The sequence below is a fragment of the Haliotis asinina genome, chromosome 9 (genome assembly GCF_037392515.1).
Source record: "Haliotis asinina isolate JCU_RB_2024 chromosome 9, JCU_Hal_asi_v2, whole genome shotgun sequence".
Taxonomy (NCBI): domain Eukaryota; kingdom Metazoa; phylum Mollusca; class Gastropoda; order Lepetellida; family Haliotidae; genus Haliotis; species Haliotis asinina.
The window spans coordinates 46,148,166-46,174,372 of NC_090288.1; the positions used below are offsets into that span (position 1 = coordinate 46,148,166).

Below are 26,207 nucleotides of genomic sequence, written 5' to 3' on the forward strand. Positions count from 1 at the left end.
AAAGACTGCCTCCTTCGATAAATAACTGACACATAAAGATCCGGATTAGAAAGGTCTCCATTAACCCGCCCTTGTCGGATGATGCGACTTACGCAACTGGGTGTTCACACTCGATGACTTGGTTGACACGACATTGTGTCCCAATAGCGTAAGAATTAATGATGCTCATGGTGATCACTGCATTGTGTGGTTCACAGTCCAGTATCTACATACCACTCTCATATAGATGGAAGACTGCTGGGTGCGGCGTAAAATAACAGTCATACAAACTATGTATGTCTGTAAAGTCACTCTCTGTCAGTCAGTCAGTCAGTCCACACATTATGTGAAAAATAGTCATGGCTATAAAAATACAATGCATAGATTCACGCACAATTATAGTTACCAACGAATGACTAGCTATAAACTCATTTCTTTCTGTACAGCATTGCCGTTCTCTGATTGCTCCTTCTTATAAATATCACACATGTTTGTGGGCCACGGATCATAACATGTGCACGGTATTATTCAATAAATACATCGGCATCAAGGAAATGCGTTTCCTGGGGGTTTCACTACATTTGGACACTTCTGTCTCTGCTCTTAAAACACCTTTAATATCAACAAACTTGATATTTAGTGGAGAAAAACGTTAAAACTATAAACGAGAGACATGTTTACATTCCCCCTTAGCAACGACGTACACAACTGTACATAAAGCTGTCTGTTCAGAAATAGACAAGTGGTGCTAAGTCTGTGAATTCCTACTCGTGGCCTGATTACTTCCTCGGAGGGAAACATGCCATGATACTCAGATCTGCCAGAGAACTATATTTTCGGTTATATTATATTGGATAAAACACGTGCTCTGAACGTGAATACGTTTTCAAAAAATTGGGTTACATATGACGTCATTATTTTGACCTTTGGGTCAAGGCTATGAGGTATGAAGACAACACATTTTCCCCCTGTGTTCGCCATCAGGAATTCAGAACACATTTCGTCATGCCAAGCAGAGACAAAGGTACTAAACAAAATGATGACTTATGTTCCCATTACTAATGAAAGAACAACTGTAAGGGACATTAAACGCATATTTCCTTTTTATTACATATACTGGGCATTTAGGAAACGCAAGATTAGAAAAAATGAAATCTCCTAAAAGTAAGCGTTCACATTTATGTGTTCTACTTAATAAGCTTACAAAAACAGAGTTGCGCTTCTTTTCTTGTCGTTGTATTACTAAACTGTTTTTATCAAACTATTTTGGCTGAAATTGATTCTTGATTTCATTGTTGCATGCGTGAAGAAATGGCCCTTCCTATCTTGTCTTGCAGGTGTGTGGGAAATGACCAATTTTGAATGGCCACTCGAATGATTCTGAATGTTAATCGGTAATATTTATAGGAAAGAACCTTTTTTCAATCATGCTAAGACGTCATTTTGAAATAATCAATAATATACATCTGAAAGAGTGAGTGAGTCAATGAGTGTGTTGTATGGTGTGCAAAGCACTCCAAAACCCCACCCCCCGTAAACACCTTCCTTGTTAACTACAAATGTTCTTTGGTTTCTGTTCATAGCTATTTTGAAATCAATTAAATGCTGTCATAACTGAATAAGGTAATCTCATTTATAAAACCATTTGGCCACTTTGCTGAAATATTTCTGAATCATCTAAACAGTATTTCCTTTGTTATAAACATTAATTTTAAATATTTGACTTTTATATGTTACAAATATAATGCTATGTCTACTGATACAACAGGCTTAAGCATTCCTACGTACAGTACCTGCTGTGAAACATGTGGCCTCTTTTCTAGAGAAATATTGCTCATATCGAGCAAACACCTTTGCAAACCACCAATGTATAGGTACATTCAAGACTACAGATCCGAAATGCTGCATTGATTATAAACATTAACCGCACCGCACGAGAAGCATCCTGTGATATCCAGTGTACTGACGTTTATCTGTAGCATCATAAGTATGATCTAAAGCACATCTTCACATCTCTATACATAAATGCAACCTGATATATTATTCCACTTTGAATGTTTCTCGAAAGTTTTAATCCTCCCCCTCCTCCTCCTCCTCCTCCTCCTCATCATCATCACCATCGTCGTCTTTGTCGTCCTTGATTTTATAATACAGTTGGTAATATGCATGAAGCTGGTGTACAAATGTATAGAACATTATACTATTCCAATACATTTCTGAGTAAAATGGTGTTGTAAATTGTGTAATTTCCTTACAATTGTCTTTAAAAAAATGTAACATATTCCTGTCGAGTTTCGCTGCCAGAACACACCACCACCCATCCCCAGCAATGTTTCCATATATTTTCGTGAAAACATATATTGAAAGACTGCCTCCTTCGATAAATAACTGACACATAAAGATCCGGATTAGAAAGGTCTCCATTAACCCGCCCTTGTCGGATGATGCGACTTACGCAACTGGGTGTTCACACTCGATGACTTGGTTGACACGACATTGTGTCCCAATAGCGTAAGAATTAATGATGCTCATGGTGATCACTGCATTGTGTGGTTCACAGTCCAGTATCTACATACCACTCTCATATAGATGGAAGACTGCTGGGTGCGGCGTAAAATAACAGTCATACAAACTATGTATGTCTGTAAAGTCACTCTCTGTCAGTCAGTCAGTCAGTCAGTCCACACATTATGTGAAAAATAGTCATGGCTATAAAAATACAATGCATAGATTCACGCACAATTATAGTTACCAACGAATGACTAGCTATAAACTCATTTCTTTCTGTACAGCATTGCCGTTCTCTGATTGCTCCTTCTTATAAATATCACACATGTTTGTGGGCCACGGATCATAACATGTGCACGGTATTATTCAATAAATACATCGGCATCAAGGAAATGCGTTTCCTGGGGGTTTCACTACATTTGGACACTTCTGTCTCTGCTCTTAAAACACCTTTAATATCAACAAACTTGATATTTAGTGGAGAAAAACGTTAAAACTATAAACGAGAGACATGTTTACATTCCCCCTTAGCAACGACGTACACAACTGTACATAAAGCTGTCTGTTCAGAAATAGACAAGTGGTGCTAAGTCTGTGAATTCCTACTCGTGGCCTGATTACTTCCTCGGAGGGAAACATGCCATGATACTCAGATCTGCCAGAGAACTATATTTTCGGTTATATTATATTGGATAAAACACGTGCTCTGAACGTGAATACGTTTTCAAAAAATTGGGTTACATATGACGTCATTATTTTGACCTTTGGGTCAAGGCTATGAGGTATGAAGACAACACATTTTCCCCCTGTGTTCGCCATCAGGAATTCAGAACACATTTCGTCATGCCAAGCAGAGACAAAGGTACTAAACAAAATGATGACTTATGTTCCCATTACTAATGAAAGAACAACTGTAAGGGACATTAAACGCATATTTCCTTTTTATTACATATACTGGGCATTTAGGAAACGCAAGATTAGAAAAAATGAAATCTCCTAAAAGTAAGCGTTCACATTTATGTGTTCTACTTAATAAGCTTACAAAAACAGAGTTGCGCTTCTTTTCTTGTCGTTGTATTACTAAACTGTTTTTATCAAACTATTTTGGCTGAAATTGATTCTTGATTTCATTGTTGCATGCGTGAAGAAATGGCCCTTCCTATCTTGTCTTGCAGGTGTGTGGGAAATGACCAATTTTGAATGGCCACTCGAATGATTCTGAATGTTAATCGGTAATATTTATAGGAAAGAACCTTTTTTCAATCATGCTAAGACGTCATTTTGAAATAATCAATAATATACATCTGAAAGAGTGAGTGAGTCAATGAGTGTGTTGTATGGTGTGCAAAGCACTCCAAAACCCCACCCCCCGTAAACACCTTCCTTGTTAACTACAAATGTTCTTTGGTTTCTGTTCATAGCTATTTTGAAATCAATTAAATGCTGTCATAACTGAATAAGGTAATCTCATTTATAAAACCATTTGGCCACTTTGCTGAATTATTTCTGAATCATCTAAACAGTATTTCCTTTGTTATAAACATTAATTTTAAATATTTGACTTTTATATGTTACAAATATAATGCTATGTCTACTGATACAACAGGCTTAAGCATTCCTACGTACAGTACCTGCTGTGAAACATGTGGCCTCTTTTCTAGAGAAATATTGCTCATATCGAGCAAACACCTTTGCAAACCACCAATGTATAGGTACATTCAAGACTACAGATCCGAAATGCTGCATTGATTATAAACATTAACCGCACCGCACGAGAAGCATCCTGTGATATCCAGTGTACTGACGTTTATCTGTAGCATCATAAGTATGATCTAAAGCACATCTTCACATCTCTATACATAAATGCAACCTGATATAGTTCTCCTGGATTAGCGATAACTTACTGCATGTATTCTTTCGCCCGCGAAAAGATGAGCTGTTCACATCCTCTCCAATGATAACAAGCCGACGGAAATATGCATCACAGGTATGTGTTTGACGTCCGTTATATGTGCCATCGTTTCGCGCGAGGGCTCGGGCAATACGATGTACTCATTTATCGCAAAATGTAGAGAGGTTTGGACGCGTCCGTCCAGTGTACTTATTGCAGACACGCTGCAAGCATACTGCAGTCACATTGTGTTGTAGTTGATGGCGTCGTGTACGTATTCGCTGACACAATAACGTAATTGTAACCACTGAGACATGAATACTGAACATGTCACATGTACTGAACATGTCACAAGCACTGAACATGTCACAAGCACTGAGCATGTCACAGTAACAGAAGTTTGAAATCATAATATGCAAGTGATAGTGAACTGAATTTTCCTATGTAGTAGTGTATAAAGGCAAATCACAGTAAGTCTTGAAAAGTCAGATTTCAACTTCTTTATTCTGGATAACACGACTTGTCGGAGCGTATGCTTTCTCCTTCATCAGGTGATGAAGTTACTGTACGTAACAACATCACGAGGTTATGGTGTTGCGTACAACAGTAATCACGAAGCTACGATGTACAACAGTATCACAAAGTCACGAAATTTCTGTGCACAACAATATCACGAAGTCATGGTGTACAACCATATCACAAAGTTATGGTGTTATGTGCCATGATATCAGACCCGTGAAGGACCCGGTGTAGAATAGGCCTTCAGCAACCCATGCTTGCCATAAAAGGTGACTATGCTTGTCGTAAGAGGCGACTAACGGGATCGGGTGGTCAGGTTCGCTGACTTGGTTGACACATGTCATCGGTTCCCCATCGCGCAGATCGATGCTCATGTTGTTGACCACTGGATTGTCTGGTCCAGACTCGATTATTTACAGACCGTCGCCATATAGCTGGAATATTGCTGAGTGTGACGTAAAACTAAACTTACTCACTCACTCACCATGATATCACGGAATTACGGTGTACAACAGTTTCAGTAAGTGAGGAGCACACCAAGTAACGGTGTACAACATTACCACGAAATATGATTTTTTAAAATATTTTGTTTGCTGATGTAAACAATTGGGAAACAATAACATGTATCAACCAAGAAGGCGGGTCTGGCTACACTGTCCCATTCGTCGCATCGTACGACAAGCATAGTTTTTGACCTTCTTCAAGGGATCTATATATAGATATGATATACACCTGAATCAAGATGCACAAGTTGACTGTGCTGTAAGCTTTCCTGCATATCAGTAGCACTAAAGATGTATCGATTATCGGAAAACAGGTTATCATAACGTGTCATGACGTTCCAATTTACAACATTATCGATTGAGTGAGTTCATATTTAACGTCATCTCGACCTAATTGCAGCCATGTCGTGACGAGAACAGTTAACAATGTCTGAATGTATATTATAAAATTTAACGACCAAGGACAGTAAAACAACTAGAATATCACAACTTGAATTGAAAGTAGTGTAGAAAGATAACACTAATATCACGATTTGGACAATATAAAAAGGGACCACAGATCGCCAACAACAGGAGGTAGACCACACAACATTATCGAGTAACATTGTCATTTACAAGAATGTGATGTTCACTGAATTGCAGTGTAGACATGTGGTGTGTCGTTCTGTAAATAATCGAGTCTGGACGAGATAATCCAGTGACTAACAGCACGAGCATCGATCTACGCAGCTGGGATACAAGGATATGTGTCAACCAAGTCAGCAAGCCTGACAGCGTGATCCTGATCTGACAATAAGCATGAGTTGCTGAAGATACTCCGGTTTTCTTTAAACGGACGCATATAGATTCTTTGGGATAATTTCCACTCTGTGGTGATTTAAAACCTAAGATCTCGGCTTAATATTTGTACAAATTACAACCTGAAATTTGATTTCATGTGAATTTTGTACCTGAACGAGGAATTTCGGTCGTTGGTGTAATTATATATTATAATAAAATGTTAGAACCACAGGGACCCGTACATAGACCAACAACTGAAATTTAGTAGGGAGTTTAGGATGTAGGGAAATGTTTTAATTCAAATTGTATTGGTTTGAGATTATCGACAAGAGGAAATAGTCATCTCACCAACGACGGTCAACCCACAGATTTAAGCAAATGATCTTGAGGCATAAGCACCAAGCGCATGAACAACAAATGTGGTTTCTTACACGAAATAAGGATTGACCCATGTATTCACATCACTGACATCTATTCCAATAGGAAACACATTTACACACAGATGTATGTATATACTCTTGAGTCAGGAAGTACCAACGCATGAACGACATGACATGGAGTCTTACACGATGTGGATTGACACGTGCACTGGTATGAATGCCAAAGTGCAACCTTGTCTAATGCCAGCTTTACAATAACCAATGCCTGCATAATCTCAGAGATTACACAAATGTGCAAATTGACAGCAAGTGTTATCTGATATTCGGGTGTATCTTTCATAAAATAACCATTCATCTTAAGTAACAGGTTTCAAGCCATGTTACCAACCATTCACGCAGATACCACGCCTCGCAGATCCAAGATATATGTAATCTGACCTAGCTACGGATGGACGGCACGGGACTAAAGCGTTTATGTGTAACTGGCGTGTGTAATGTAATGATTGTGTAAGTAGCAGTATGTTTACAGAGATCAAATGTCCATTGAGAGGAATCCGACCCACATGGATCGAGGAATAGTGGGATAGGCTCGTGGACAGAGATCAGGCTCACTGGTGGTGCGTGCGTCGTATTGCCAGTTCGTCATAATCACTCAGTCAGAATTGGTATTGGTTGTATAACAGTTGGTAAACTATACTATTTTCATTAGTTTAGATGGGGTAGTGTTTGAATTGTTTCAAACGAGTTCTTCTGACAGATATTGGATCTTAAAATGAAAAAGTATTAATAAAAATTGTTTCATTTTTGTGTTTCAGGTTTATTATTCAAGAAAACTGCGCAATAAATGAAAATAGAAATGTAATAGTATATTTGCTATGGACATGATACACACGGACACAATGACCACGAAATTCCAAATCATAAATGATAAACAATCCCACCCCCACCCCGCCTATAACAGGCAGAGAGACACAAAACTGAGTTCCTTCACCTGTATTCACTCCTCTTCCACACACGCTCGGTACTCCCGAACCAAACACGCTCCCGACACCAAGACAACCAACAATTTCGTCAATCATTAATCATCACCTTTTTCAACCGGTAAACATAATAAAGATTTAGAAACTTAATCCAACATAATCCCGATCTCTAACCTATCAGAAGAGTGTTCCTGAAAATAAAATAATAAACTAAAATCATACGCTAAGTGAATGTTAAAGACACTGTGATCATATACTGCTGACGCAATGATGGTAAAACATGAATTATTCATAGTGATCAGTGATTAATGTATGTAATGACCTGACATCTGAATGAACACGACCGCCATTCGTACATAATTACGCACACCAATCATCGCCCCTGACGGGTGAAGTTTACGCTGAAAAAGCATAACAAACAAACAACGCGTACTGAATTACACAATACTGATTGCAAAACTGGCATGCCACATTAAAGAAATAATGGGGACATTCATTACTAAAGCACGCTGTTGGTAATTTATTCCATGGAATAAACTGCTTATTCCTAATTGCTCTCACACATGTCATATAATATACTGTAGTGACGCACATAGACGTCAAAGGTCATTACATCTGAAATAACAAAAGCCATGACTGTATAAGTGTTCGTGTATTGCATGGACTGTATTGCCTGTAGTGTGTATAGGATATCTGAACATTATGTTCATCAAAATTTATTGTTTCTAACAACACTGGTCAAGTACAAAGGTCACATCCAGCCTGGAATCAGTGTGTGAAATAGCCACTGGTCCCCTAGCCAACGGCTAGAAAACATCCAGTCAGGCCAGTATATCTCCAGTAACCAGCCCGACTGGCCCGTGAAATATCTCAATCTAATCAGCAACTACATGATGGAACCAGTGTCTACATTCAAATTTTAGGCTAATGAATTATTTTGTGAGCTAGTAGCTTTCAGTTATAGCTGCCCGACTGGCTATCAAAATTTGTAAACTGTTTCGCACACTGCCTGTGATAGTGATGAAATGTGCCTGTAATAGTGATGAAATCTTATTTTAAAAGAGGGCATAGGCTAGTCACGTACATACCTCATTTAAGAGTGAATATATACTCGACGTTGAACCACATTCCAGCAATATCAAGGCGATGGACACCAGAAATCGACTTCACACATTGTACCCATGTGGGGAATCGAACCCGAGTCTTCGGCTTGAAGAGCGAACGCTTTAACCACTGTTCAAGCCCACCGCCCTTGTGTACGTATGGCCGTGTATGACAGCATATGACAACAAAGAACACAGAGATCAGATTACATTCGTACATTTTATCAATGGAATGGCTTCCTTGAGGTGACTGGAAAACGATATGGAATCAACATTGTGAAGATTGGACACAGAGATAAAGTTAGCGCAGCATCTCACTCTCGGCAAACACACCATATGTGTTTGATTTCCGAACAAGTAGAAGAAGTGTTTAGACAGTAGTAGTAGAACAGGTCAAAGTTACGTCTATATCAGATTTAATGCAGTTTTATCACAGAACGACCGGTTGGCTGCGAGAGAAAAGTACATTCATAGTTTGGTTAATACAATTCAACTTGATGAATTCATTACATAAAATGGCAACCCTTTCTAACAAGACGAAAGTAATTTGATATGAATCATTTGCATGTTCATTTGAGAAAAAAAACACATACTGCATAAAACTTTTAATCAATGTTTCACAAACAAAAAACCCAACAAAATTACTTCATCGTTTCTGATCATATCAAAAGCGGCTGCAGCTACAGTTCATTCTAATAATGTGACAAAATACCTATTGGAATCAAATTTCACTAAGTTCTATTTTGCTAAAATATTTGTATTTATGGATAGAAGTCAGAAAGTTTGAACACGCTTATAATGAAAACGACATGTCTACCTTAAATGAGTTGAAACCGTCTATTCATGCATTTAAAAATAAGTTGCATTTATTCATTCCATTCGAGCATATATTTTCAGTAAACACTTTGTTGCATAATACTAGTCTCTAAAGTGTACGTAAAATGTATCATTGCGTACAAATCATCCCAAAAAATTACCTTGCACAATTCATCAAAAATTGACCCGTTCCACTGCCATTCATTACTTTGTTACCAATGTCTGTTGTACATATTTGAGTGCTAATATTGGGCAAAAATGCATCGTTGTGTTAAATAAGGAAGTATATTCCGCTCTTACACATACATGATAGTACTATATAAATATTCACCATAAATGGACATGGAAGGAGATGACGTCATTACTCAGTCATACTTTACCCGTTAGATGCATCATCGTCCATTTATGACGTCACAGCTACACAATTGTTCATCGTTGATAATGAAAACATATCACATATCACAGTTATTATGGTGTCATTGGTGGGTTTCCCTGAGAAATGAGACAATATATATTTAATATTCAGAGGTTCAATCTGACCAGCGGTCATCGAGTTCATACTTGTGCCATCAGAGGAGTTGTGTAGTCTCTGGTTATCCAATACACATTTGTTTCTCTGAGATGCAATCTGAGGCTGGAAGTACACAAATATTGTTGAGAGAAGTGTTGTTGGTGATCACCCAATGAACATTTCTTGCTCCGACTGCAATCTGCTATTTGGAAGTACACAGACATTGCTGAGAGGAGAGAAGTATTGTCTACGGACGTTCAATGTATCTTCCTTTCTCTGATGTGTAATCCTAGTACAACACAAGTACTGTTAAGATGAGAAGTTGCATGTTCCTAGATTCATAAACACTATGCATCGTCTTGCTTAAAAATACAAAACAGTCTTACGCAGAAATTTAATAGGTTTAATAGACAGGGGTTAGATTTGGTGACACTTTCAGGGCCTGAGTCTTAATATGGCTTTTTGATTGGCATTTTAGTTAAGGAGATTAAGAACGAAGACAGTTTTCTATGGATATACAACTTAATTACTCTGTACAGACGAAGTCTCGACATGAATTCCAATGCCGTTGACAACTACGTGACAACGACATTAGAATATATGTCGAAACGTCGCCTATACAGAATAAAGAAGTTGTATATCAATAAAAGATGTTCTCATTCTTCAGTGTCTTAATTGTAAAACCCGTGAAGGTCCCGGGGTAGAATAGGCCTTCAGCAACTCATGCTTACCATCAAAGGCGATTATGCTTGTCGTAAGAGGCGACTAACGGGATCGGGTGGTCAGGTTCGCTGACTTGGTTGACACATGTCATAGGTTTCCAGTTGCGCAGATCGATGCTCATGTTATTGATCACTGGATCGTCTAGTCCAGACTCGATTATTTACAGACCGCTGCCATATAGCTGAGTGCGGCGTAAAACTAAATTTACTCACTCACTCACTTAATTGTAAAACCACTTATTAAAAACGAAAACTTTCTAATAACTCTTATTTCGTACTTATTACAGGGCACAAAGATCAATATTTAATAAAGAAGTATAGTTGACGAGTTAAACTAAATATCTCTTAATAAAAACAGTGACCACATTTGCAATAAAATTGTAAGTTTGTTTGTTTGTTGTTTAAAGCCCCACACAACAATAACTCAGGCCTGGAATTAATCGAGTTTGGAGAAGACAAACCAGTGATCGACATCTTGAACATCGATGTAACCAACTGGTATACCATGGCATTCATTAACCATGCCACCGAGACTGTCCACCAAGCCAGTTGCCCCTTCAGACATCCACTGGTTGCAGATGTCTTATTCTATACCATATCTTCATCCGTTAATTGTAACTATTCGGCTATTTCAACAAACTAGACCAGGTTATATAACCATTTACGATTCGCTCTGATTGATCAGATGTATGTTTCAGAGGCTATCGTTTTAAAGACGATACCACCCCTAGCTGGGTCCTGGTGTTTAGAATAATGAATATAGATGAGATAGACATGTAAAAGATAGCTTTGACATTAGGGTTGCCGTGTCTGACCACTGACCCAAATCGAAGCAGATAATACGAACAGATACTGCCTGAAAGAGGTTGACATATATATTGTTCTGACACAGTCAGCAAAGGGCGTTAAAAGATCACCGATACAAGATCCTAAAACAATTGCAATACACGCGCGGAAGATGGCTTAACTGACATGAAGTCACTGAGGTTAGCAATTCAGCGCCTGATAAACATTCTTCTTGATCATAGGTTCAACTGGAATAAAAGGGATCTATTTCATTACATACCAGTATTCATTGCTTATAATTAAATTTTTAAAAAATATTATCAAACATAAGGTAAAACACGTTATTTCGTTTGTTTTCTATGTGCCATTTCTATTTTAAATAAAACCAACATGGTTGCTCTTACTTTATAAGGAAGTCTTAGAGAGATCCATAGCCTCGGCCTGTGTATTGAGTGTAGAAATGATTGAAGTTGGCAACAATCACAGGGACGGGGAGAGCGATGGCTAGAACACCTGAAACTAAGCACACCACTCCTAGACATTTGCCGACAACACCTTGCGGTACGTAGTCGCCATATCCAACTGTAGTCATGGAAACGATTGCCCACCAAAACGCATCTGGAATACTTGTGAATTGACCATTTTCTTCTGCCATTTCGGCATAGTATACCGCTCCCGCGAATATCACCGTTGCAATTCCTAAGAACAACAGGAACATACTTAATTCCTTCATGCTACATTTCAGGGTCATTCCAAGGATTTGCAAACCTTGAGAATGTTTGCTGAGTTTGAGGATTCGAACCACTCTCAGCACACGAAGAACTGACAATCCGCTTGCCTGATCACCTTGGATACAAGCGTTTGTTGCCAAGGTGATGAAAAGAAACACAAAGTACGGACAAATTGCTATGATGTCAATCCAGTTACTTAAACTTTTAAGGAAGGCAGTTTTGGAGTAACTCACACAGAATCGCACTATAGTCTCCGTCACAAACCAAGCTATACAGCAGCTCTCAGTAAGAAACAAGGGTTCCCAGTAGTTTGGAACCTTCCTGATTTCCGTCTTATTATTTCCAATGTCAATGGTCTGGTTGACACAATCTCTTCCTTTAAACTGCGGCAGTGTTTCTATGCAGAAGGTCACAACGGATACTAGAATAAATACCACCGACAAAACAGCAACAATCTTAGCGAAATAGGAACTTTGGGGCACTTCCATTACTTCCCAAATCCATAGCTGAATCTTATTTGAAGGTTTCATGATCATCTCTTCTTTTTGTTTCACGCCCTCCGTTCGTTCAAAGTTGGCAATTGTCGTGTTACCAAGCTCGTAGAAATATAGCTCATTGCGAAATATATCCCAAGGTACGTCCAGGGGTCGTTTTAACCGCCCACCGCTCTGGTAGTAATACAAAATGGCAGGAAACGACAGCCTATGTCGGTCGAAAAAATATTCCTGGCGTTTCTTATCCCAATATTTGGCTCTTTTCTCCGGATCACCCAAAAGGGTGTGAGGAAGACGGTTTAAAGTCCTGAGTTGTGTTTCAAATTTCATCCCGCTAACATTAATAGTGACCCTGGTACACAATTCTCTCCTGCAGTCGTGGTCCTCCGGTAGATCCTCATTGTGGGCGAAACAATAACTGTCAGCGCGACTTTGAGCACCATGGGTAAGCAATCGACTGAAGGCATCATTGGATGAACCAAATTCATCCATGTCGATGTCGTCGTGGTTGACGGCCTGGAAGATGTTGCTGCAAATTGAGCCATGACGACTTGGAAGGGACAGCGACTCCAGGTACCCGTCCCCAGGCTTCAGATGATAGTTCTGATTGTGAGGATAGTTCCTATCCGGAGCAGTGTGGGGTACAAAATGCATATTTGAATATCACAGCTTCTGAATCACAACCCCCACGCTCACCGAATCCAAAATAAATATCATATCATAAATATGATAACAATTATATCAATACCTATGTCACAATCTGGAAAACCCAAACCTTGACCTTTCCTCCGATAATTTTCCTTTCGCAATGTATCCAACGTGTGTTGCAGATCATCAGTAGGTCGCTGATTAACATTACGCATTCATATCTATTAGTACAGAAGAGGAATTAACGTAAGACGCTTTAATTACAATGTCACGTCGCAAACGAGACCTCCATTAACACAGCAGGAGATTCATTTCCCGGCTGCAAATTATCTCAAGTGTTCAAATGTCACTCTGCATTAGCTGGTCCACTGGCCCCGAATGCAACACGTATCATATACCACAACAGACGAGAGCAGAATCTGATCTTCCTAACGTCGAGCAGTGGTGCAATGAGAGCAAACCGTGACGAAATGCATGGCATGAGGACAATTCAATCAGTCATTGCTATTCGAGTGTTCCAGGCAATCCAAGTTGACCGACCGTCACGCTGTGGTCGGGTATGCTATGTTGTTCCAACAGACCACAGTGCTTTTCCAGCTTGTACAGGCTCCAAATACTAGCGACGAAGACTCATGTTTGTATCTCTTCATACACAGAAATGACTTTTTACACTGATAGACCAGAGTTTTTCGTCGAATAATCCCGCACCGAGTCACCATGCGCCAAGGAGACTTATTTCTGCCTCCTTTATTACCACAACTTGTGTGGCGAACGCAGAGACCCTCACGAGCCCGAATCCCGAGACTGTCCGCCCTAGCGCGCTGGTAACAATATGGGGTAGGATTCATTCAATCCTTCTGGCACATATCCATATGGGACAAAACGCTGTAGAAATAGACATAGAATGTTTGGCACTTATTGCCTCGTGTAAAATGGGAGAATTAACAATCGGTAGCGTTACTCAAGTGTGTAGCGACAATGCGGTAAAGAAAATTGTCGCTGCTTCCATGGAGGATTTCTTTCACAACGGCATGTCTTATTTGAAGCTTGATATACATTACAGAGATGTGTACACAAGACGTCACAACAAGAGTCATAGACGTCGCCGATCTGACTACATATATCAAGGGCGAGTCAGCTATCTTAGGAAAGCCCACAGTACTTGAATGAATACTTTTAAGAATTGTGCCTATATCATACATGCTTCAAGTGATTCCAAAGCGTTAAAAGAATCTGCTGTTTTGAATTAAAGAAAATTGTAAAGTTTAACCCCTTTCCCCTGCTATAGAGCTCAATTCTCGAACTTTGAAAATATATTGCCCCGTTAATATGCAAAGCTTTGCAACCACTAATAAAGTTTAAACAGAAATCCCAGTTACATGCGCCAATAAGACGTAAGAACTGTCAATGCAAATGAATTGTGGCCTGTTCATGTAACGTTAATTACAATGCGTTATTATGTACTGATTTATGAAAATTAGAAGTCTAGAAATATTTGCAGTTAAAATGTCGACCAGCTTATCGAATTTATGCATGAAATATTTATTCTAGTCACTTTTTACACCCAAAGATACATGCGATTTTCGGAGAAAAGTGAAAACTATAGAAGGGAAATAAAATGAAATTGTTTCTGACTTATCTTCATAACGTGAAACAGAACCGCGTGTTCTCAGACAGTAGCCGAAGAAGCATCCATATTTTAAACAAAGTCCAGTCGAAGCATAAGTGGATTGCAAATAACGTGTTAATTAATTTTTTATGAGATTATGACACAAACAGATTATTTGTCCGTTGCAAAGCATAAACACTGCAATTTCTTCAAGCAGCAGGATCTTAATAACAGTACACATGTGATACGTTCATAGGACCAAAATACAACTACAAATATGAATTTATATAGATTTGTTTACCCCTTGACAGGTTTGAATGTAGAGAGACCTGAGGGAATACCCTTTTACGCCGCTTTTGACAGTATTCCAGCAATATCACGGCGGGGAACACACACACACACACACACACATACATACATACATACGTAGCCGTGAAGGTCCCGGGATGGGATAGGCCTTCAGCAACCCATGCTTGCCATCAAAGGCGACTCTGATTGTCGTAAGAGACGATTAACGGGATCGGGTGGTCAGGCTCGCTGACTAAGTTGACGCATGTCATCGATTTCCAATTGCACAGATCAATGCTCATGCTGTTGATCACTGGATTGTCTGGTCCAGACTCGATTGTTTACAGACTGCTGCCATATAGCTGGAATATTGCTGAGGGCGGCGTAAAGCAGAACTCACTCACTCACATATACACACATACATACATACATACATACATACACTGAAGTTGAAAAACCCACAAGGTTTTAACAATAATCAGAATGTATTTAACCCCAACATGACCTCAACACTTATCGCTTAATACACAGAATTTGCGATCTTAGGTTGTTAACATAATCCAGCATGTTCCATTGTACGTGTCTATTCGTACGGGTGCACTGCGTATAGACCATGTGGAATTAACACATATCCTCGTTCCAGCTTGCGGCTTAACAACAGATCTGCTCAGTAGGTCAGACGGGTAATACCAACCGTTCACGAATCACATGACAAACCTGTCAATCAGAATTGAGCCTATTGATTTCACTTACGTCACCTTGCTATTCGACCAGGGATCAGACGCTAATTCCCATAGTTCCATTGTGTATGTGTGTTAGGCACACTAAGCCCTGTATGAGGCGATATGAGTAGGAGAAATGTGTGTTTGGCTTACGTACATATTTTGTCAGGTGCAAGGTCTTGTGTTGAATATTCCCAGTGATTATGTACGGCTGTTTAACGTAACTATATGTGTTCAATGAACCCAGAAGAAAGCATGACACCACAAATACCGTATTTTCTCTGTTGGACGATTAAATATTACGGTTCTCATAGCATCCACAAGAACATTTCGTTCACTTCGAGTGAGTGAGACCCGTGAAGGTCCGGGTTAAAATAGGTCTTCAGCAACCCATGCTTGCCATAAAAGGCGACTATGTTTTGTCGCAAGAGCGAATTAACGGGATCGGGTGGTCAGGCTCGCTGACTTGGTTGACACATATCATCGGTTATCAATTGCTCACATCGATGCTCATGCTGTTGATCACTGGATTGTCTGGTCGTGACTCGATATATTTACAGACCACCGCCATATAGCTGGAATATTGCTGAGTGCTTCGTAAAACTAAACTCACTCACTCACTCAAGTGAGTGAGTATGGGTGTTGCGCAGCTTAAGCAATATTCCACCAACATCACGGCGAGGAACAAAATAAATGGACTTGGTCAAGTTGTACCCATGTGAGGAATCGCTTTATCCAGAAGGCTACCCCGACGCCAATATTCACCTCGACCTTCTACTAGACTCTAACTAGATACGGTGCTCTATATTGTAGTTGAAAGCTAAATTCAGACGTCAAGCTTCACATAATTACATGTATATTGTAGACGTCAAACGAAATGTAAACGTCAAGCTTCAGACTGACGTAAACATACTCATAGTTTTACTTCAAGTTTCAAATAAATGTCTAGCGACATAAAGACGTACGCGTCCAGCTAGCAATAGACGTCTAGCTTCATGTAGACATCAAGGTTCGAATATACATCAAGCTACATATATATGTCAAGCTACACATAGACGTCAAGCTACATACAGACGTCAAGCTTCATACAAACGTTTAGGTACGTACAGCCACCAAAAGACGTCTAGCTTCATGTAGACATCAAGGTCCGAATATACACCTAGCTACATGTATATGTCAAGCTACATATAGACGTCAAGCTACATACAGACGTCAAGCTTCATACAAACGTCAAGGTAGGTACAGCCACCAAAAGACATCTAGCTTCATGTAGAGATCAAGCTTCAAATATACATCAAGCCACGTACAAGCTAGGCTTTAAGCTACCTACAAACGTCAAGATAAATACAAACTTCAAGCTTTGTACAAACGTCAAGATACGTACATGTACAGACGTCAAGTTTCATACAAATGTAGAGCTATCTATAGACGACAAGCTATATACAGACGTTAAGCTACATACAGACATCAAGCTTCATACCAACGGCAAGCTACGTACAGACGCTGAGTTTCATAGAAACGTTAAGCTACGTACAGACGCTGAGCTTCATATAAACGTCAAGCTCCGTACAGACGCTGAGCTTTATATAAACGTCAAGCTACAACCACACGTTACATCACATGTAGATAGGTGATAGGCTTCGGTTAGACATCAAGCCACATGTAGACGATACGATGCAGGTATATAAACTGGGGAGCCGTTTCAGTCTCGTATACAATTCAGATGAGCCTGAAAGTGGTCGCACACTGTAAGATAGTGTACAGTCCGTTTTTGCGATCTTGTCGACTTAAGATAATTACTACTGAAGAACATATGGTGCCCGCATGTCAGAAAAGATAAATCACGCATGAATTGTCTACTCGGGACACATTGTGACTGTATGCAATTGAATGGCGTGCTCTCACGGAGTGTGTCACAATACCTATGGAGTGGCACTGTCACCATTGACAGGTGCCCTCAGAGGTAGTAACGAGAATACGGTTTAAGATTATTCCGGGGTTATTGTGACATAAACGCGCCTGCGTGTTTGTTTGTTTGTTGGCGTGTGTGTGCGTGTGACATACAAAACTTTTCAGTTGTCAGGACACGCAGACGCCATTTTAATTATCCATCTCTCACGACGCATATACACTATCGGAACTATCACACTCTAGGACACATCGAAAACACTCAAACTACCCAGATATCAGGCCACCTCAACGCCATATAAACTCTCCAGGTGCCAACTACACCCCGATACAAAAAAAACTTTCCAGAAATCAGGACTCCTCGGCACCATCTAAACTCTTGCTTGGTAATTACTCGATACACCTTACACCAGAGTTATGACCGTGAAGTGTTAGCACAAACCACATGATATGGTTTAAAGACACGATGATCTCAAACCTGAATGAAAACATTCAAATAACTAATTATTTGTTTCTTTTGTGAGCTTAAAGCAATGCAAGGAATATTTTGTGCACACATAACCATTTTAAGTATTAAAACGAAACGTGGAATCTTTGAGTTCAAATGGATATTCTAAAAAAGTTAGTTTTCCGACATAAGTTGTGACATCTTGCTAATACTTTGGCCTTTGTTGATGATATTTCAAATTGATAATTTCACATAACTTTTTTCGTTACTATATGGCTGAAAATATTGCCCATCTGACGTTAATTTGAACTTATTTCCTCACATAAAAGAGAAAGAAAAGTCCACTATGATAACGGGTACGTTTTAATTTCGAATACTTTTATTTCGTCAAAAGTATTTATAATACGTATTAAGATTATATCATTTTAGGAATACGTGAAAAAAGACTTAGGATGTCAATGTCAGTGCCAATGTATGTTTATCAGGGCTGTAACGATATATCGAACTATCGATGGACTGCGATTTTGCTGAGTCTTCGATAGCAATCGATCGATTGAAGAAACGAAAAACTATCGATTTGCGATTATATGTAGTTAGGTATTTGACAGTATTGGGTTGTAGTTTTGTATTGTTTGGGTGCAGACTTCGTTGAGTTGAGACTTCGCTGAGTTTGTGTTTTATCTGTTTACGTGATCTGTTTTTCAAGTTTCTTGTCAGTTATTAAATAGACTTAAACTACTTCAACGTGTTTTTATTTCATATAAACTATATATACACCTGGGAAATGACTTCCAATGAGACAATTCAAGGAGAGAAGAAGATAATGTTTATCGTGTTTATGTTTGTGATGAATCATTGGCATTTGGACTTACGCATGGAAATTACGTATGTTATCATTGGCACAGAATACACAACAGCCCAGCATTATTTATGCTACTGAAATAACAAGTCATCATGTACTTAAGTTCAACATTCGATTTGCCACATGCAAGAATGTTCTTAATTATCTCTTCATTAGTTTCGTATGTCCTCTAAAACACCCCGCAGAGTTCGTCTGTTTCTGTTTTCTCTTAACCAACACGGTGTAATTAATCAAACTCTTATGACTGTCGAAGAATGCGAAGAACGACTGTTAATATATCTAATAATAGCTTAACAATTCCTATGAGGTCTGTAAGAGTATCACATCATGCACCGCACAAACTGATACAAATTGGTCGCCATTGTGCAAAGGGAGATAATCTAATTAGCCCCCATGACAACCGCTTAAAATAGAGCCGAGCGATGATAGCTATTTCTGTGGTGTCATATGTAATGTGTCATGACTTACTTTGCGTATACCCTTGATCACCTTTGACCTTCATGGCACTGTGAAGAACAGATGCGCCCGCGAGTATGTACCGTTATAACATTCCTGGTAACAGCAACGTTCCGCTTCGGTGCAGGGTGGCTGTTAGAACTGATGGGATGGTTTTTCGGTGGGTATGAAACTGATGTTGATTAGAACATACGTATGCTGTATACAGGTGTTTTCTATTCCCTGTCAGCTTTGATGTAGTTCCAATAAGATGTGATGGCTGTAAGATAAAAAATGACAAGAATATACTGTAAGACCCAACAACAATTAATGCTGGACTAAGATCCAGGCACTGAACTGAGCGAGTAGTAAGTGAGTTTAGTTTTACGCCGCACTGGACAAGATTCCAGCTTTACGTAGACTGTTTGTAAATAATTGGGTCTGGACCAGTCAAAACGGTTATCAACAGCATGAGCATCGATCTAGTGAATTAGGAACTAGTGACTGAATAAATGTTTAACGTCACATCGGCAATATCTCAGACACATAGTGACGAAATCAATTTATACCATAATAGATTAAAACATTTTGAAGATTAAAACCTGTCGACGATGGACAAAAACATTTACTAGATTATCACATGTATGAATGCAAAACTAAAACATTTTCATAACAGAAGACTACACGACATGAAACACGGGTTGTAGCTCGCCGACAACTGAATGTAGATCACCATACTAGGGACCTTGGGACGCAAGTGGCAACCGATGACATGCGTCAACCAAGTCAGCAAACTTCACCACTCGACCCGTTTAGTCGCCTCTTAAGACTAGCATGGGTTACAGCAGATCAATTCTACTCCGGATCTTCAAGGTTCTTTGATCTGAACCTAGCTATATTACAGAGAAACAATTCTTATAAATGGACTTAATAAAACATGCCACGTTAGATTTAGAATTGCACTTTCTAGTACTTATCACACATCAGCACTCAAAACAACCAACCAACCCACTAGAAAAACATAAAATACGATAAAAAGGAGCAAAAGCCAAGGGAGTTTTTTCATTCTCCTGAAACCGGAGCTATAAAGATTGGTCATATATCACTGACTTGCATCGGTTTTCTTGACTGTATTTGTGTCAGAGTTACCATCTCAGTCTAATCGGATGACACCAATCAGTGTTCATAGATACTTGTCTGGGTACTGTTTAGCGACATGCCAGCAAAACTCAACTCTGGTGGGCGACAGGTTGAAAGATTGGAGCCTCACTGAGTGGGTTTACGCCGGTTTGAACAGTGAGTGAGTCAAACGTTTCCATTATATCGGCAATATTGCAGCTATATAGCGATGAAACATTTTTTTATTTAATGCTTGTCGACAAAGGAAGAAAACCACAGCTAGACAGATATCACAGTTCATGGTTCAAACAAGCCACGTCAGTATTAAACACAAACGATTACGATAAATTGAAACGAGGCAGTAGACAACTAACAACCAATGCTTGGCCGCCTCATTAGACATCATTGGGACTTACGGTATCTCTGCTTCCTGCATGCTTTAGACATCAGCACAGAACTTACACACATTTTAACATATTTCAAGAATATCTGACACGTTTCGTGGCATGTTTCGTGTTCGAAGTTACCCAGTCTCTTGTGGCTCTCGTAGTTCAAAGGCAAGTAATACGTTGAACAATCGTGGCTGATAAGAAATCAACTGAGGAGCGCATGGCGTTCATCCTGGATCGTCTGGTCCAGACTCGATTATTTACAGACCGCCGTCATATAGCTGGAATATTGATGAGTGCGGCTTAAAACTAAACTCACTCACTTAAAAGAGTGACGACAACGGTGAAGAAAGAAACGGGTCATATCCATATGGAGAATATAACGTAACGCTGAGATATATTATCACTAGACATTTTGACTAAACAGGTCGGTCGTATATTATGTAAAGGTAAGCTTTGTTTCAATGCAAAAACAATTACCAGGTGTATATTCTTATACATTTACCGGTGATTCGGTTTAAAAATATCAAACTGACATTTAAGTGCAATTATCAGATACCTTTCCTTATTTTAGTTAATGCTTTTGTGACAAGTGTTGTTATTAGTAAGAACCAGAAACGCAGCAGTTTGCTATATCTGATTGTTCTTGGTGGATGATGTTGTTTCATCTGTTGATTCTAGTAGGGATTTTCTTTCAAATGACCCCTGAAGGTCACGGGGTAGAATAGGCTTTCAGCAACCCATGCTTGTCATAAAAGGCGACTCTGATTCTCGTAAGAGGCGACTAATGGGATTGGGTGGTCAGACTCGCTGACTTGGTTGACACATGTCATCGGTTTCCAGTTGCGCAGATCGATGGCCATGCTGTTGATCATTGGATTGTCTGGTCCAGCCTCGATTATTTACAGACCGCCGCCACACAGCTGGAATATTGCTGAGTGCTTCGTAAAACAAAACTCACTCACTCACCCTTTCAACTAAAAAATAACATTCCTCTTTCCAAGTGCATATCATGTAATTCATTCACGTCACCATCCCCGGATTTACAAACCAACCGTACTGGAGTAAGTCTGCAGGTAATCGTTAGATACGTTGGTCAATCTAAGTGTATCATTAGATTGCATAATTACCGCCAAGACATGAAAAAAGTGCGAACCACCCATTGTCATATCACATCCTTATCACATCCTAGTGTGTGTTAAAATCTGATGTAAATCTTTGTCGCGAGATCTGAGTGCCTATATCTAATGCTGTCATAACTCAAGCGCTATTACCGTCACAGGTGTAGGCTTATACCATAATACATGGATGTCAAGAATGTAGTTGTAATTGTCGTTTTGTTGATGTTCGTGTCATCACTGATTTTCAGTGATCTATCCGTATAATTCCCATAGCTGATTTCCCTTCTACACCCAACAGAAAGTGTTTCTGCGAGTTCTTTGTCACTGTCGTCATATATATCTTACACGGTTTGCCTGGAGAACATGCTTAGGATGTTAGCGTTCAAGCATTTGAACTGGATTTCAATGTCGGGATAATGTAACAGCACAATGTGTAGTGTTATCACAACCCCTAGTGTACAGTACACAATGGCGTGCAGTTAAAGAACCAACGAATCTGTTGGTTTATGACGAGATTGTGGTCATGTGAATACACGCGAACATCTAGCTGCGGGTGCAGTAAACTTAGACAAATAATTGTGACAATGTGTTCCAGTCCACCCCGTTGAGACTGACAAGATGTAATCGAGGGCAAAAAATCCAACGCAATTACCCTTAGTAGTTTGTTGTCGTTAAGCCAGGTTTTGCAAGGGTATTGAAAGGTTGCCTGTCATGTTTCGTTTCGGAGAATAACGCTTAAACCATTCTGAACCAATCTAAACCATATTCCCACAATAACTGACCACACAAATGTTTCTATTTAGAGACGTACATGTAGATTATGTCCGAGCACAACTACACAAACACTTAGTCCCTAAATGCATAATGTTGACAGCAACAAACACGCCCATTTAAATTGAAAAGATGCCCCGGTAAGTTGGGATATTCAGAAGATGCAGACAGGACTGGCAGTAGTAAACACAGTATAGCCGAGGGACTATGAGACAGACCAGAGCCCCAAATACTGCTTCGACAATTATTTGATGAACTTAAACGCGGATTTGTCATGTTCCATAGTGGCGAACTAGCAGCCTTTCCATCCTCAGACCAGTAAGTGAGTTAGAAGCAACAGTATCACTGGTATACTACAATATCTGTAAGAATCTCGTTCTCAGGTTGATGTGCCCTTGCAAGAGGCATTGTACGTCCGTTTCCTTAGGATCATGGAAATATGTTTTTCGGTATATATAGTCAGTTCCATAAAGTTTTGGTCGGGTTCTGGTGAAATTTAACTTTCCCGGATATGGGTTATGAAACTCATTAAAACACTGTTTAATTGCCATCCTTTAAGATATCTTGCAGACAAAACAATCTCCGAAAAAGTATCCATCAGCACTGAAAGGTTTATGCTGTCTACTAAAGCGTCATAATCATGTTGGATTATTTATTTCTTATCAACTGACATCGAGACAAATAATTGTGCATTTAGTGTTATAAATATATTTATATTTATTGACTTGGGCTCATATCATTGTTACTCTTTTCTTGAAAGAAGACATGCTCGTTCATAGCATGTCCATTAACAAGGGTAGATAGCATTATGTGACCGATAAAGATCTCCATTTGCTCCTCCATACAGAAGAATGGCATAAATTGTCACATTTTCCCCCAATTTCTCTTCATCATCTGTTTCCTCCTTGGGTTCATCATTTGCATTTTATGAAGCTTGTGAATCAAATATCCCCTACATTTTTAAGGGTACAGTTTTCTTGACTTTTCCCGCAAATGAGTATACGCTATCCACGCCAGTTCGTGATGTTTAATTACATGGTCGCAAAATATATTTAGATCTACAGTGAAATGTAGTTGCGATCATAGACAACTACATCGCAGAACACGGTTGTGTCAAATGTGGTGTTATTAGTGTTAAGACGTGATCCCTGCGGATTATTTTCTTATGTGTTCATGTTGTTGCGGTTGTGTGGACTCTCAGATAACTCGAGGTATTTATGTAGGTCTTCAAATTGACGTTTTAGTACATATCACTTGGTTTGACTTGTATTGTTCAGAATTGCCCCTTAGAGCTTTTAAGTCAAATGGCAAAACTTACATACTGTAGTCAATCTAAGTGTATCCACTATCGATACTGGAGCAAGCCTGCATGTAATCGTTACATACGTTAGTCAATCTATGTGTATCCACTATCGATACTGGAGCAAGCCTGCATGTAATAGTTACATACGTTAGTCAATCTAAGTGTATCCTCTGTCGATACTGGAGCAAGCCTGCATGTAACAGTTACATGCGTTAGTCAATCTATGTGTATCCACTATCGATACTGGAGCAAGCCTGCATGTAATCGTTACATACGTTAGTCAATCTATGTGTATCCACTATCGATACTGGAGCAAGCCTGCATGTAATCGTTACATACGTTAGTCAATCTAAGTGTATCCTCTGTCGATACTGGAGCAAGCCTGCATGTAACAGTTACATGCGTTAGTCAATCTACGTGCATCCCCTATCGATACTGGATTAAGCCTGCATGAAATCGTTACATATTTCAGTTAATCCCAGTCTGTCCACCATCGATACCAGATTAAGTCTGGCACGAAATATTCACATACTTTAGTTAATCACAGCAGTTTTATATTTGTTTTCAAACTGTGTCTGCAGAGCATACTCATAACATTATTATTTAACAAAATGACACATAATACAGAGATGTGTCATGGACTCGACATGCTTTCTGCTTTCGTTGATCTGTGGTGTGGGTCGGTATGGTGAGTGATTTGATGTGTAATGTATGGTGCCTGGTTTTCAGTGGTGATGCCTGGTATGTGGTGATGTGTGGTATGTGGTGTGGTATGATCTGGAGAGTGGTGTGTTATGGCCTGCGTGTTGCTTGCTTAAATTCTCCAGACAGTCTACCACAGACTACAGAGAAGCAGAGCATTACATCTGCACACAGCAGTGCAGGATCGTACATTAATCTGTACAGGCACGTGTACCCAGTCACACAGGCATACGACAGTTGATAAACTGAATTTTACAAACACCTCAAATACACAGAGCGTTCAGAGCCCCATCATGTTTCTCTTGTGCGTTTCATTTAATTCACATCCTGTTCGTGAGGACATGTTTTGCTGTACAGACAGGCAACTGTGAGCTGTTGATATGCGAGGTGAGTTGACACAAAGTTTTGACCATTTTGCTCTGATCAGTTATGTCTATGAGATTGAACTGATTAACACACGTGTGTTGGTCTTAGATCCTCTGTCTGATGATATCCAGTTATCATCCAATTAATCAGATATTACCTAATGATGGTCACATGTCGTCACCTGTGTCCTGAACTCTACAAAATGTTAATCAGGTGAATATTACAATACACTGGCACAATGACCTCTCATATGCATTCCTTTGAGAATGCGCCTATATTGTATGTTTAACGCCACACGCAGTCACCAATAATCCAAATTTACGGTGGCAGTCTGTACATATTCAAGTTTGGACCATGCAGTCCAGTGAAGAATATGAGCATCGTTCTACGCAGTTGGTTTACGACAACCAAATATATGTTGCTGAAGACCAATTCTAACCCTCACAAAGGCGGGTCTCTGTATTTCTTGCGTGTATGGAACAAACTAAACTTACAATTACAAAAATAGGAACCAAAAACCTGAAACATACCAAAAAGCAAAACACCTCCCCCCCCCCTCCAAAAAAAAAAAGAACAAAACAAAACACAAAAGCTAAAAACACCCCCAAAAACAACCATCACCACCCCTCCCCCCAAAAAAATAAAAATAAAGAAAAAGAAAAAAAGTACAAGTGATATCTTGTATTCTGTGGATCGATCTGTCAGAAGCATTTCACATACACATACACAAACACACATACACAAACACACACACACACACACACACACACACACACACACACACACACACAAACAAACACGTGTCTGTGTGTT

The 26,207-nt window shown here is 39.4% G+C and overlaps 1 protein-coding gene across 1 annotated transcript; it reads right to left on the reverse strand.

Annotated features, from left to right (window-relative positions):
- Positions 1 to 11,896: 11,896 nt before the first annotated feature.
- On the reverse strand, positions 11,897 to 13,357 carry LOC137296940 (potassium voltage-gated channel subfamily A member 1-like). Its single transcript, XM_067828855.1, has one exon. It carries the CDS (start codon positions 13,355 to 13,357, stop codon positions 11,897 to 11,899), a length of 1,461 nt encoding a protein of 486 aa, XP_067684956.1.
- Positions 13,358 to 26,207: the final 12,850 nt, after the last annotated feature.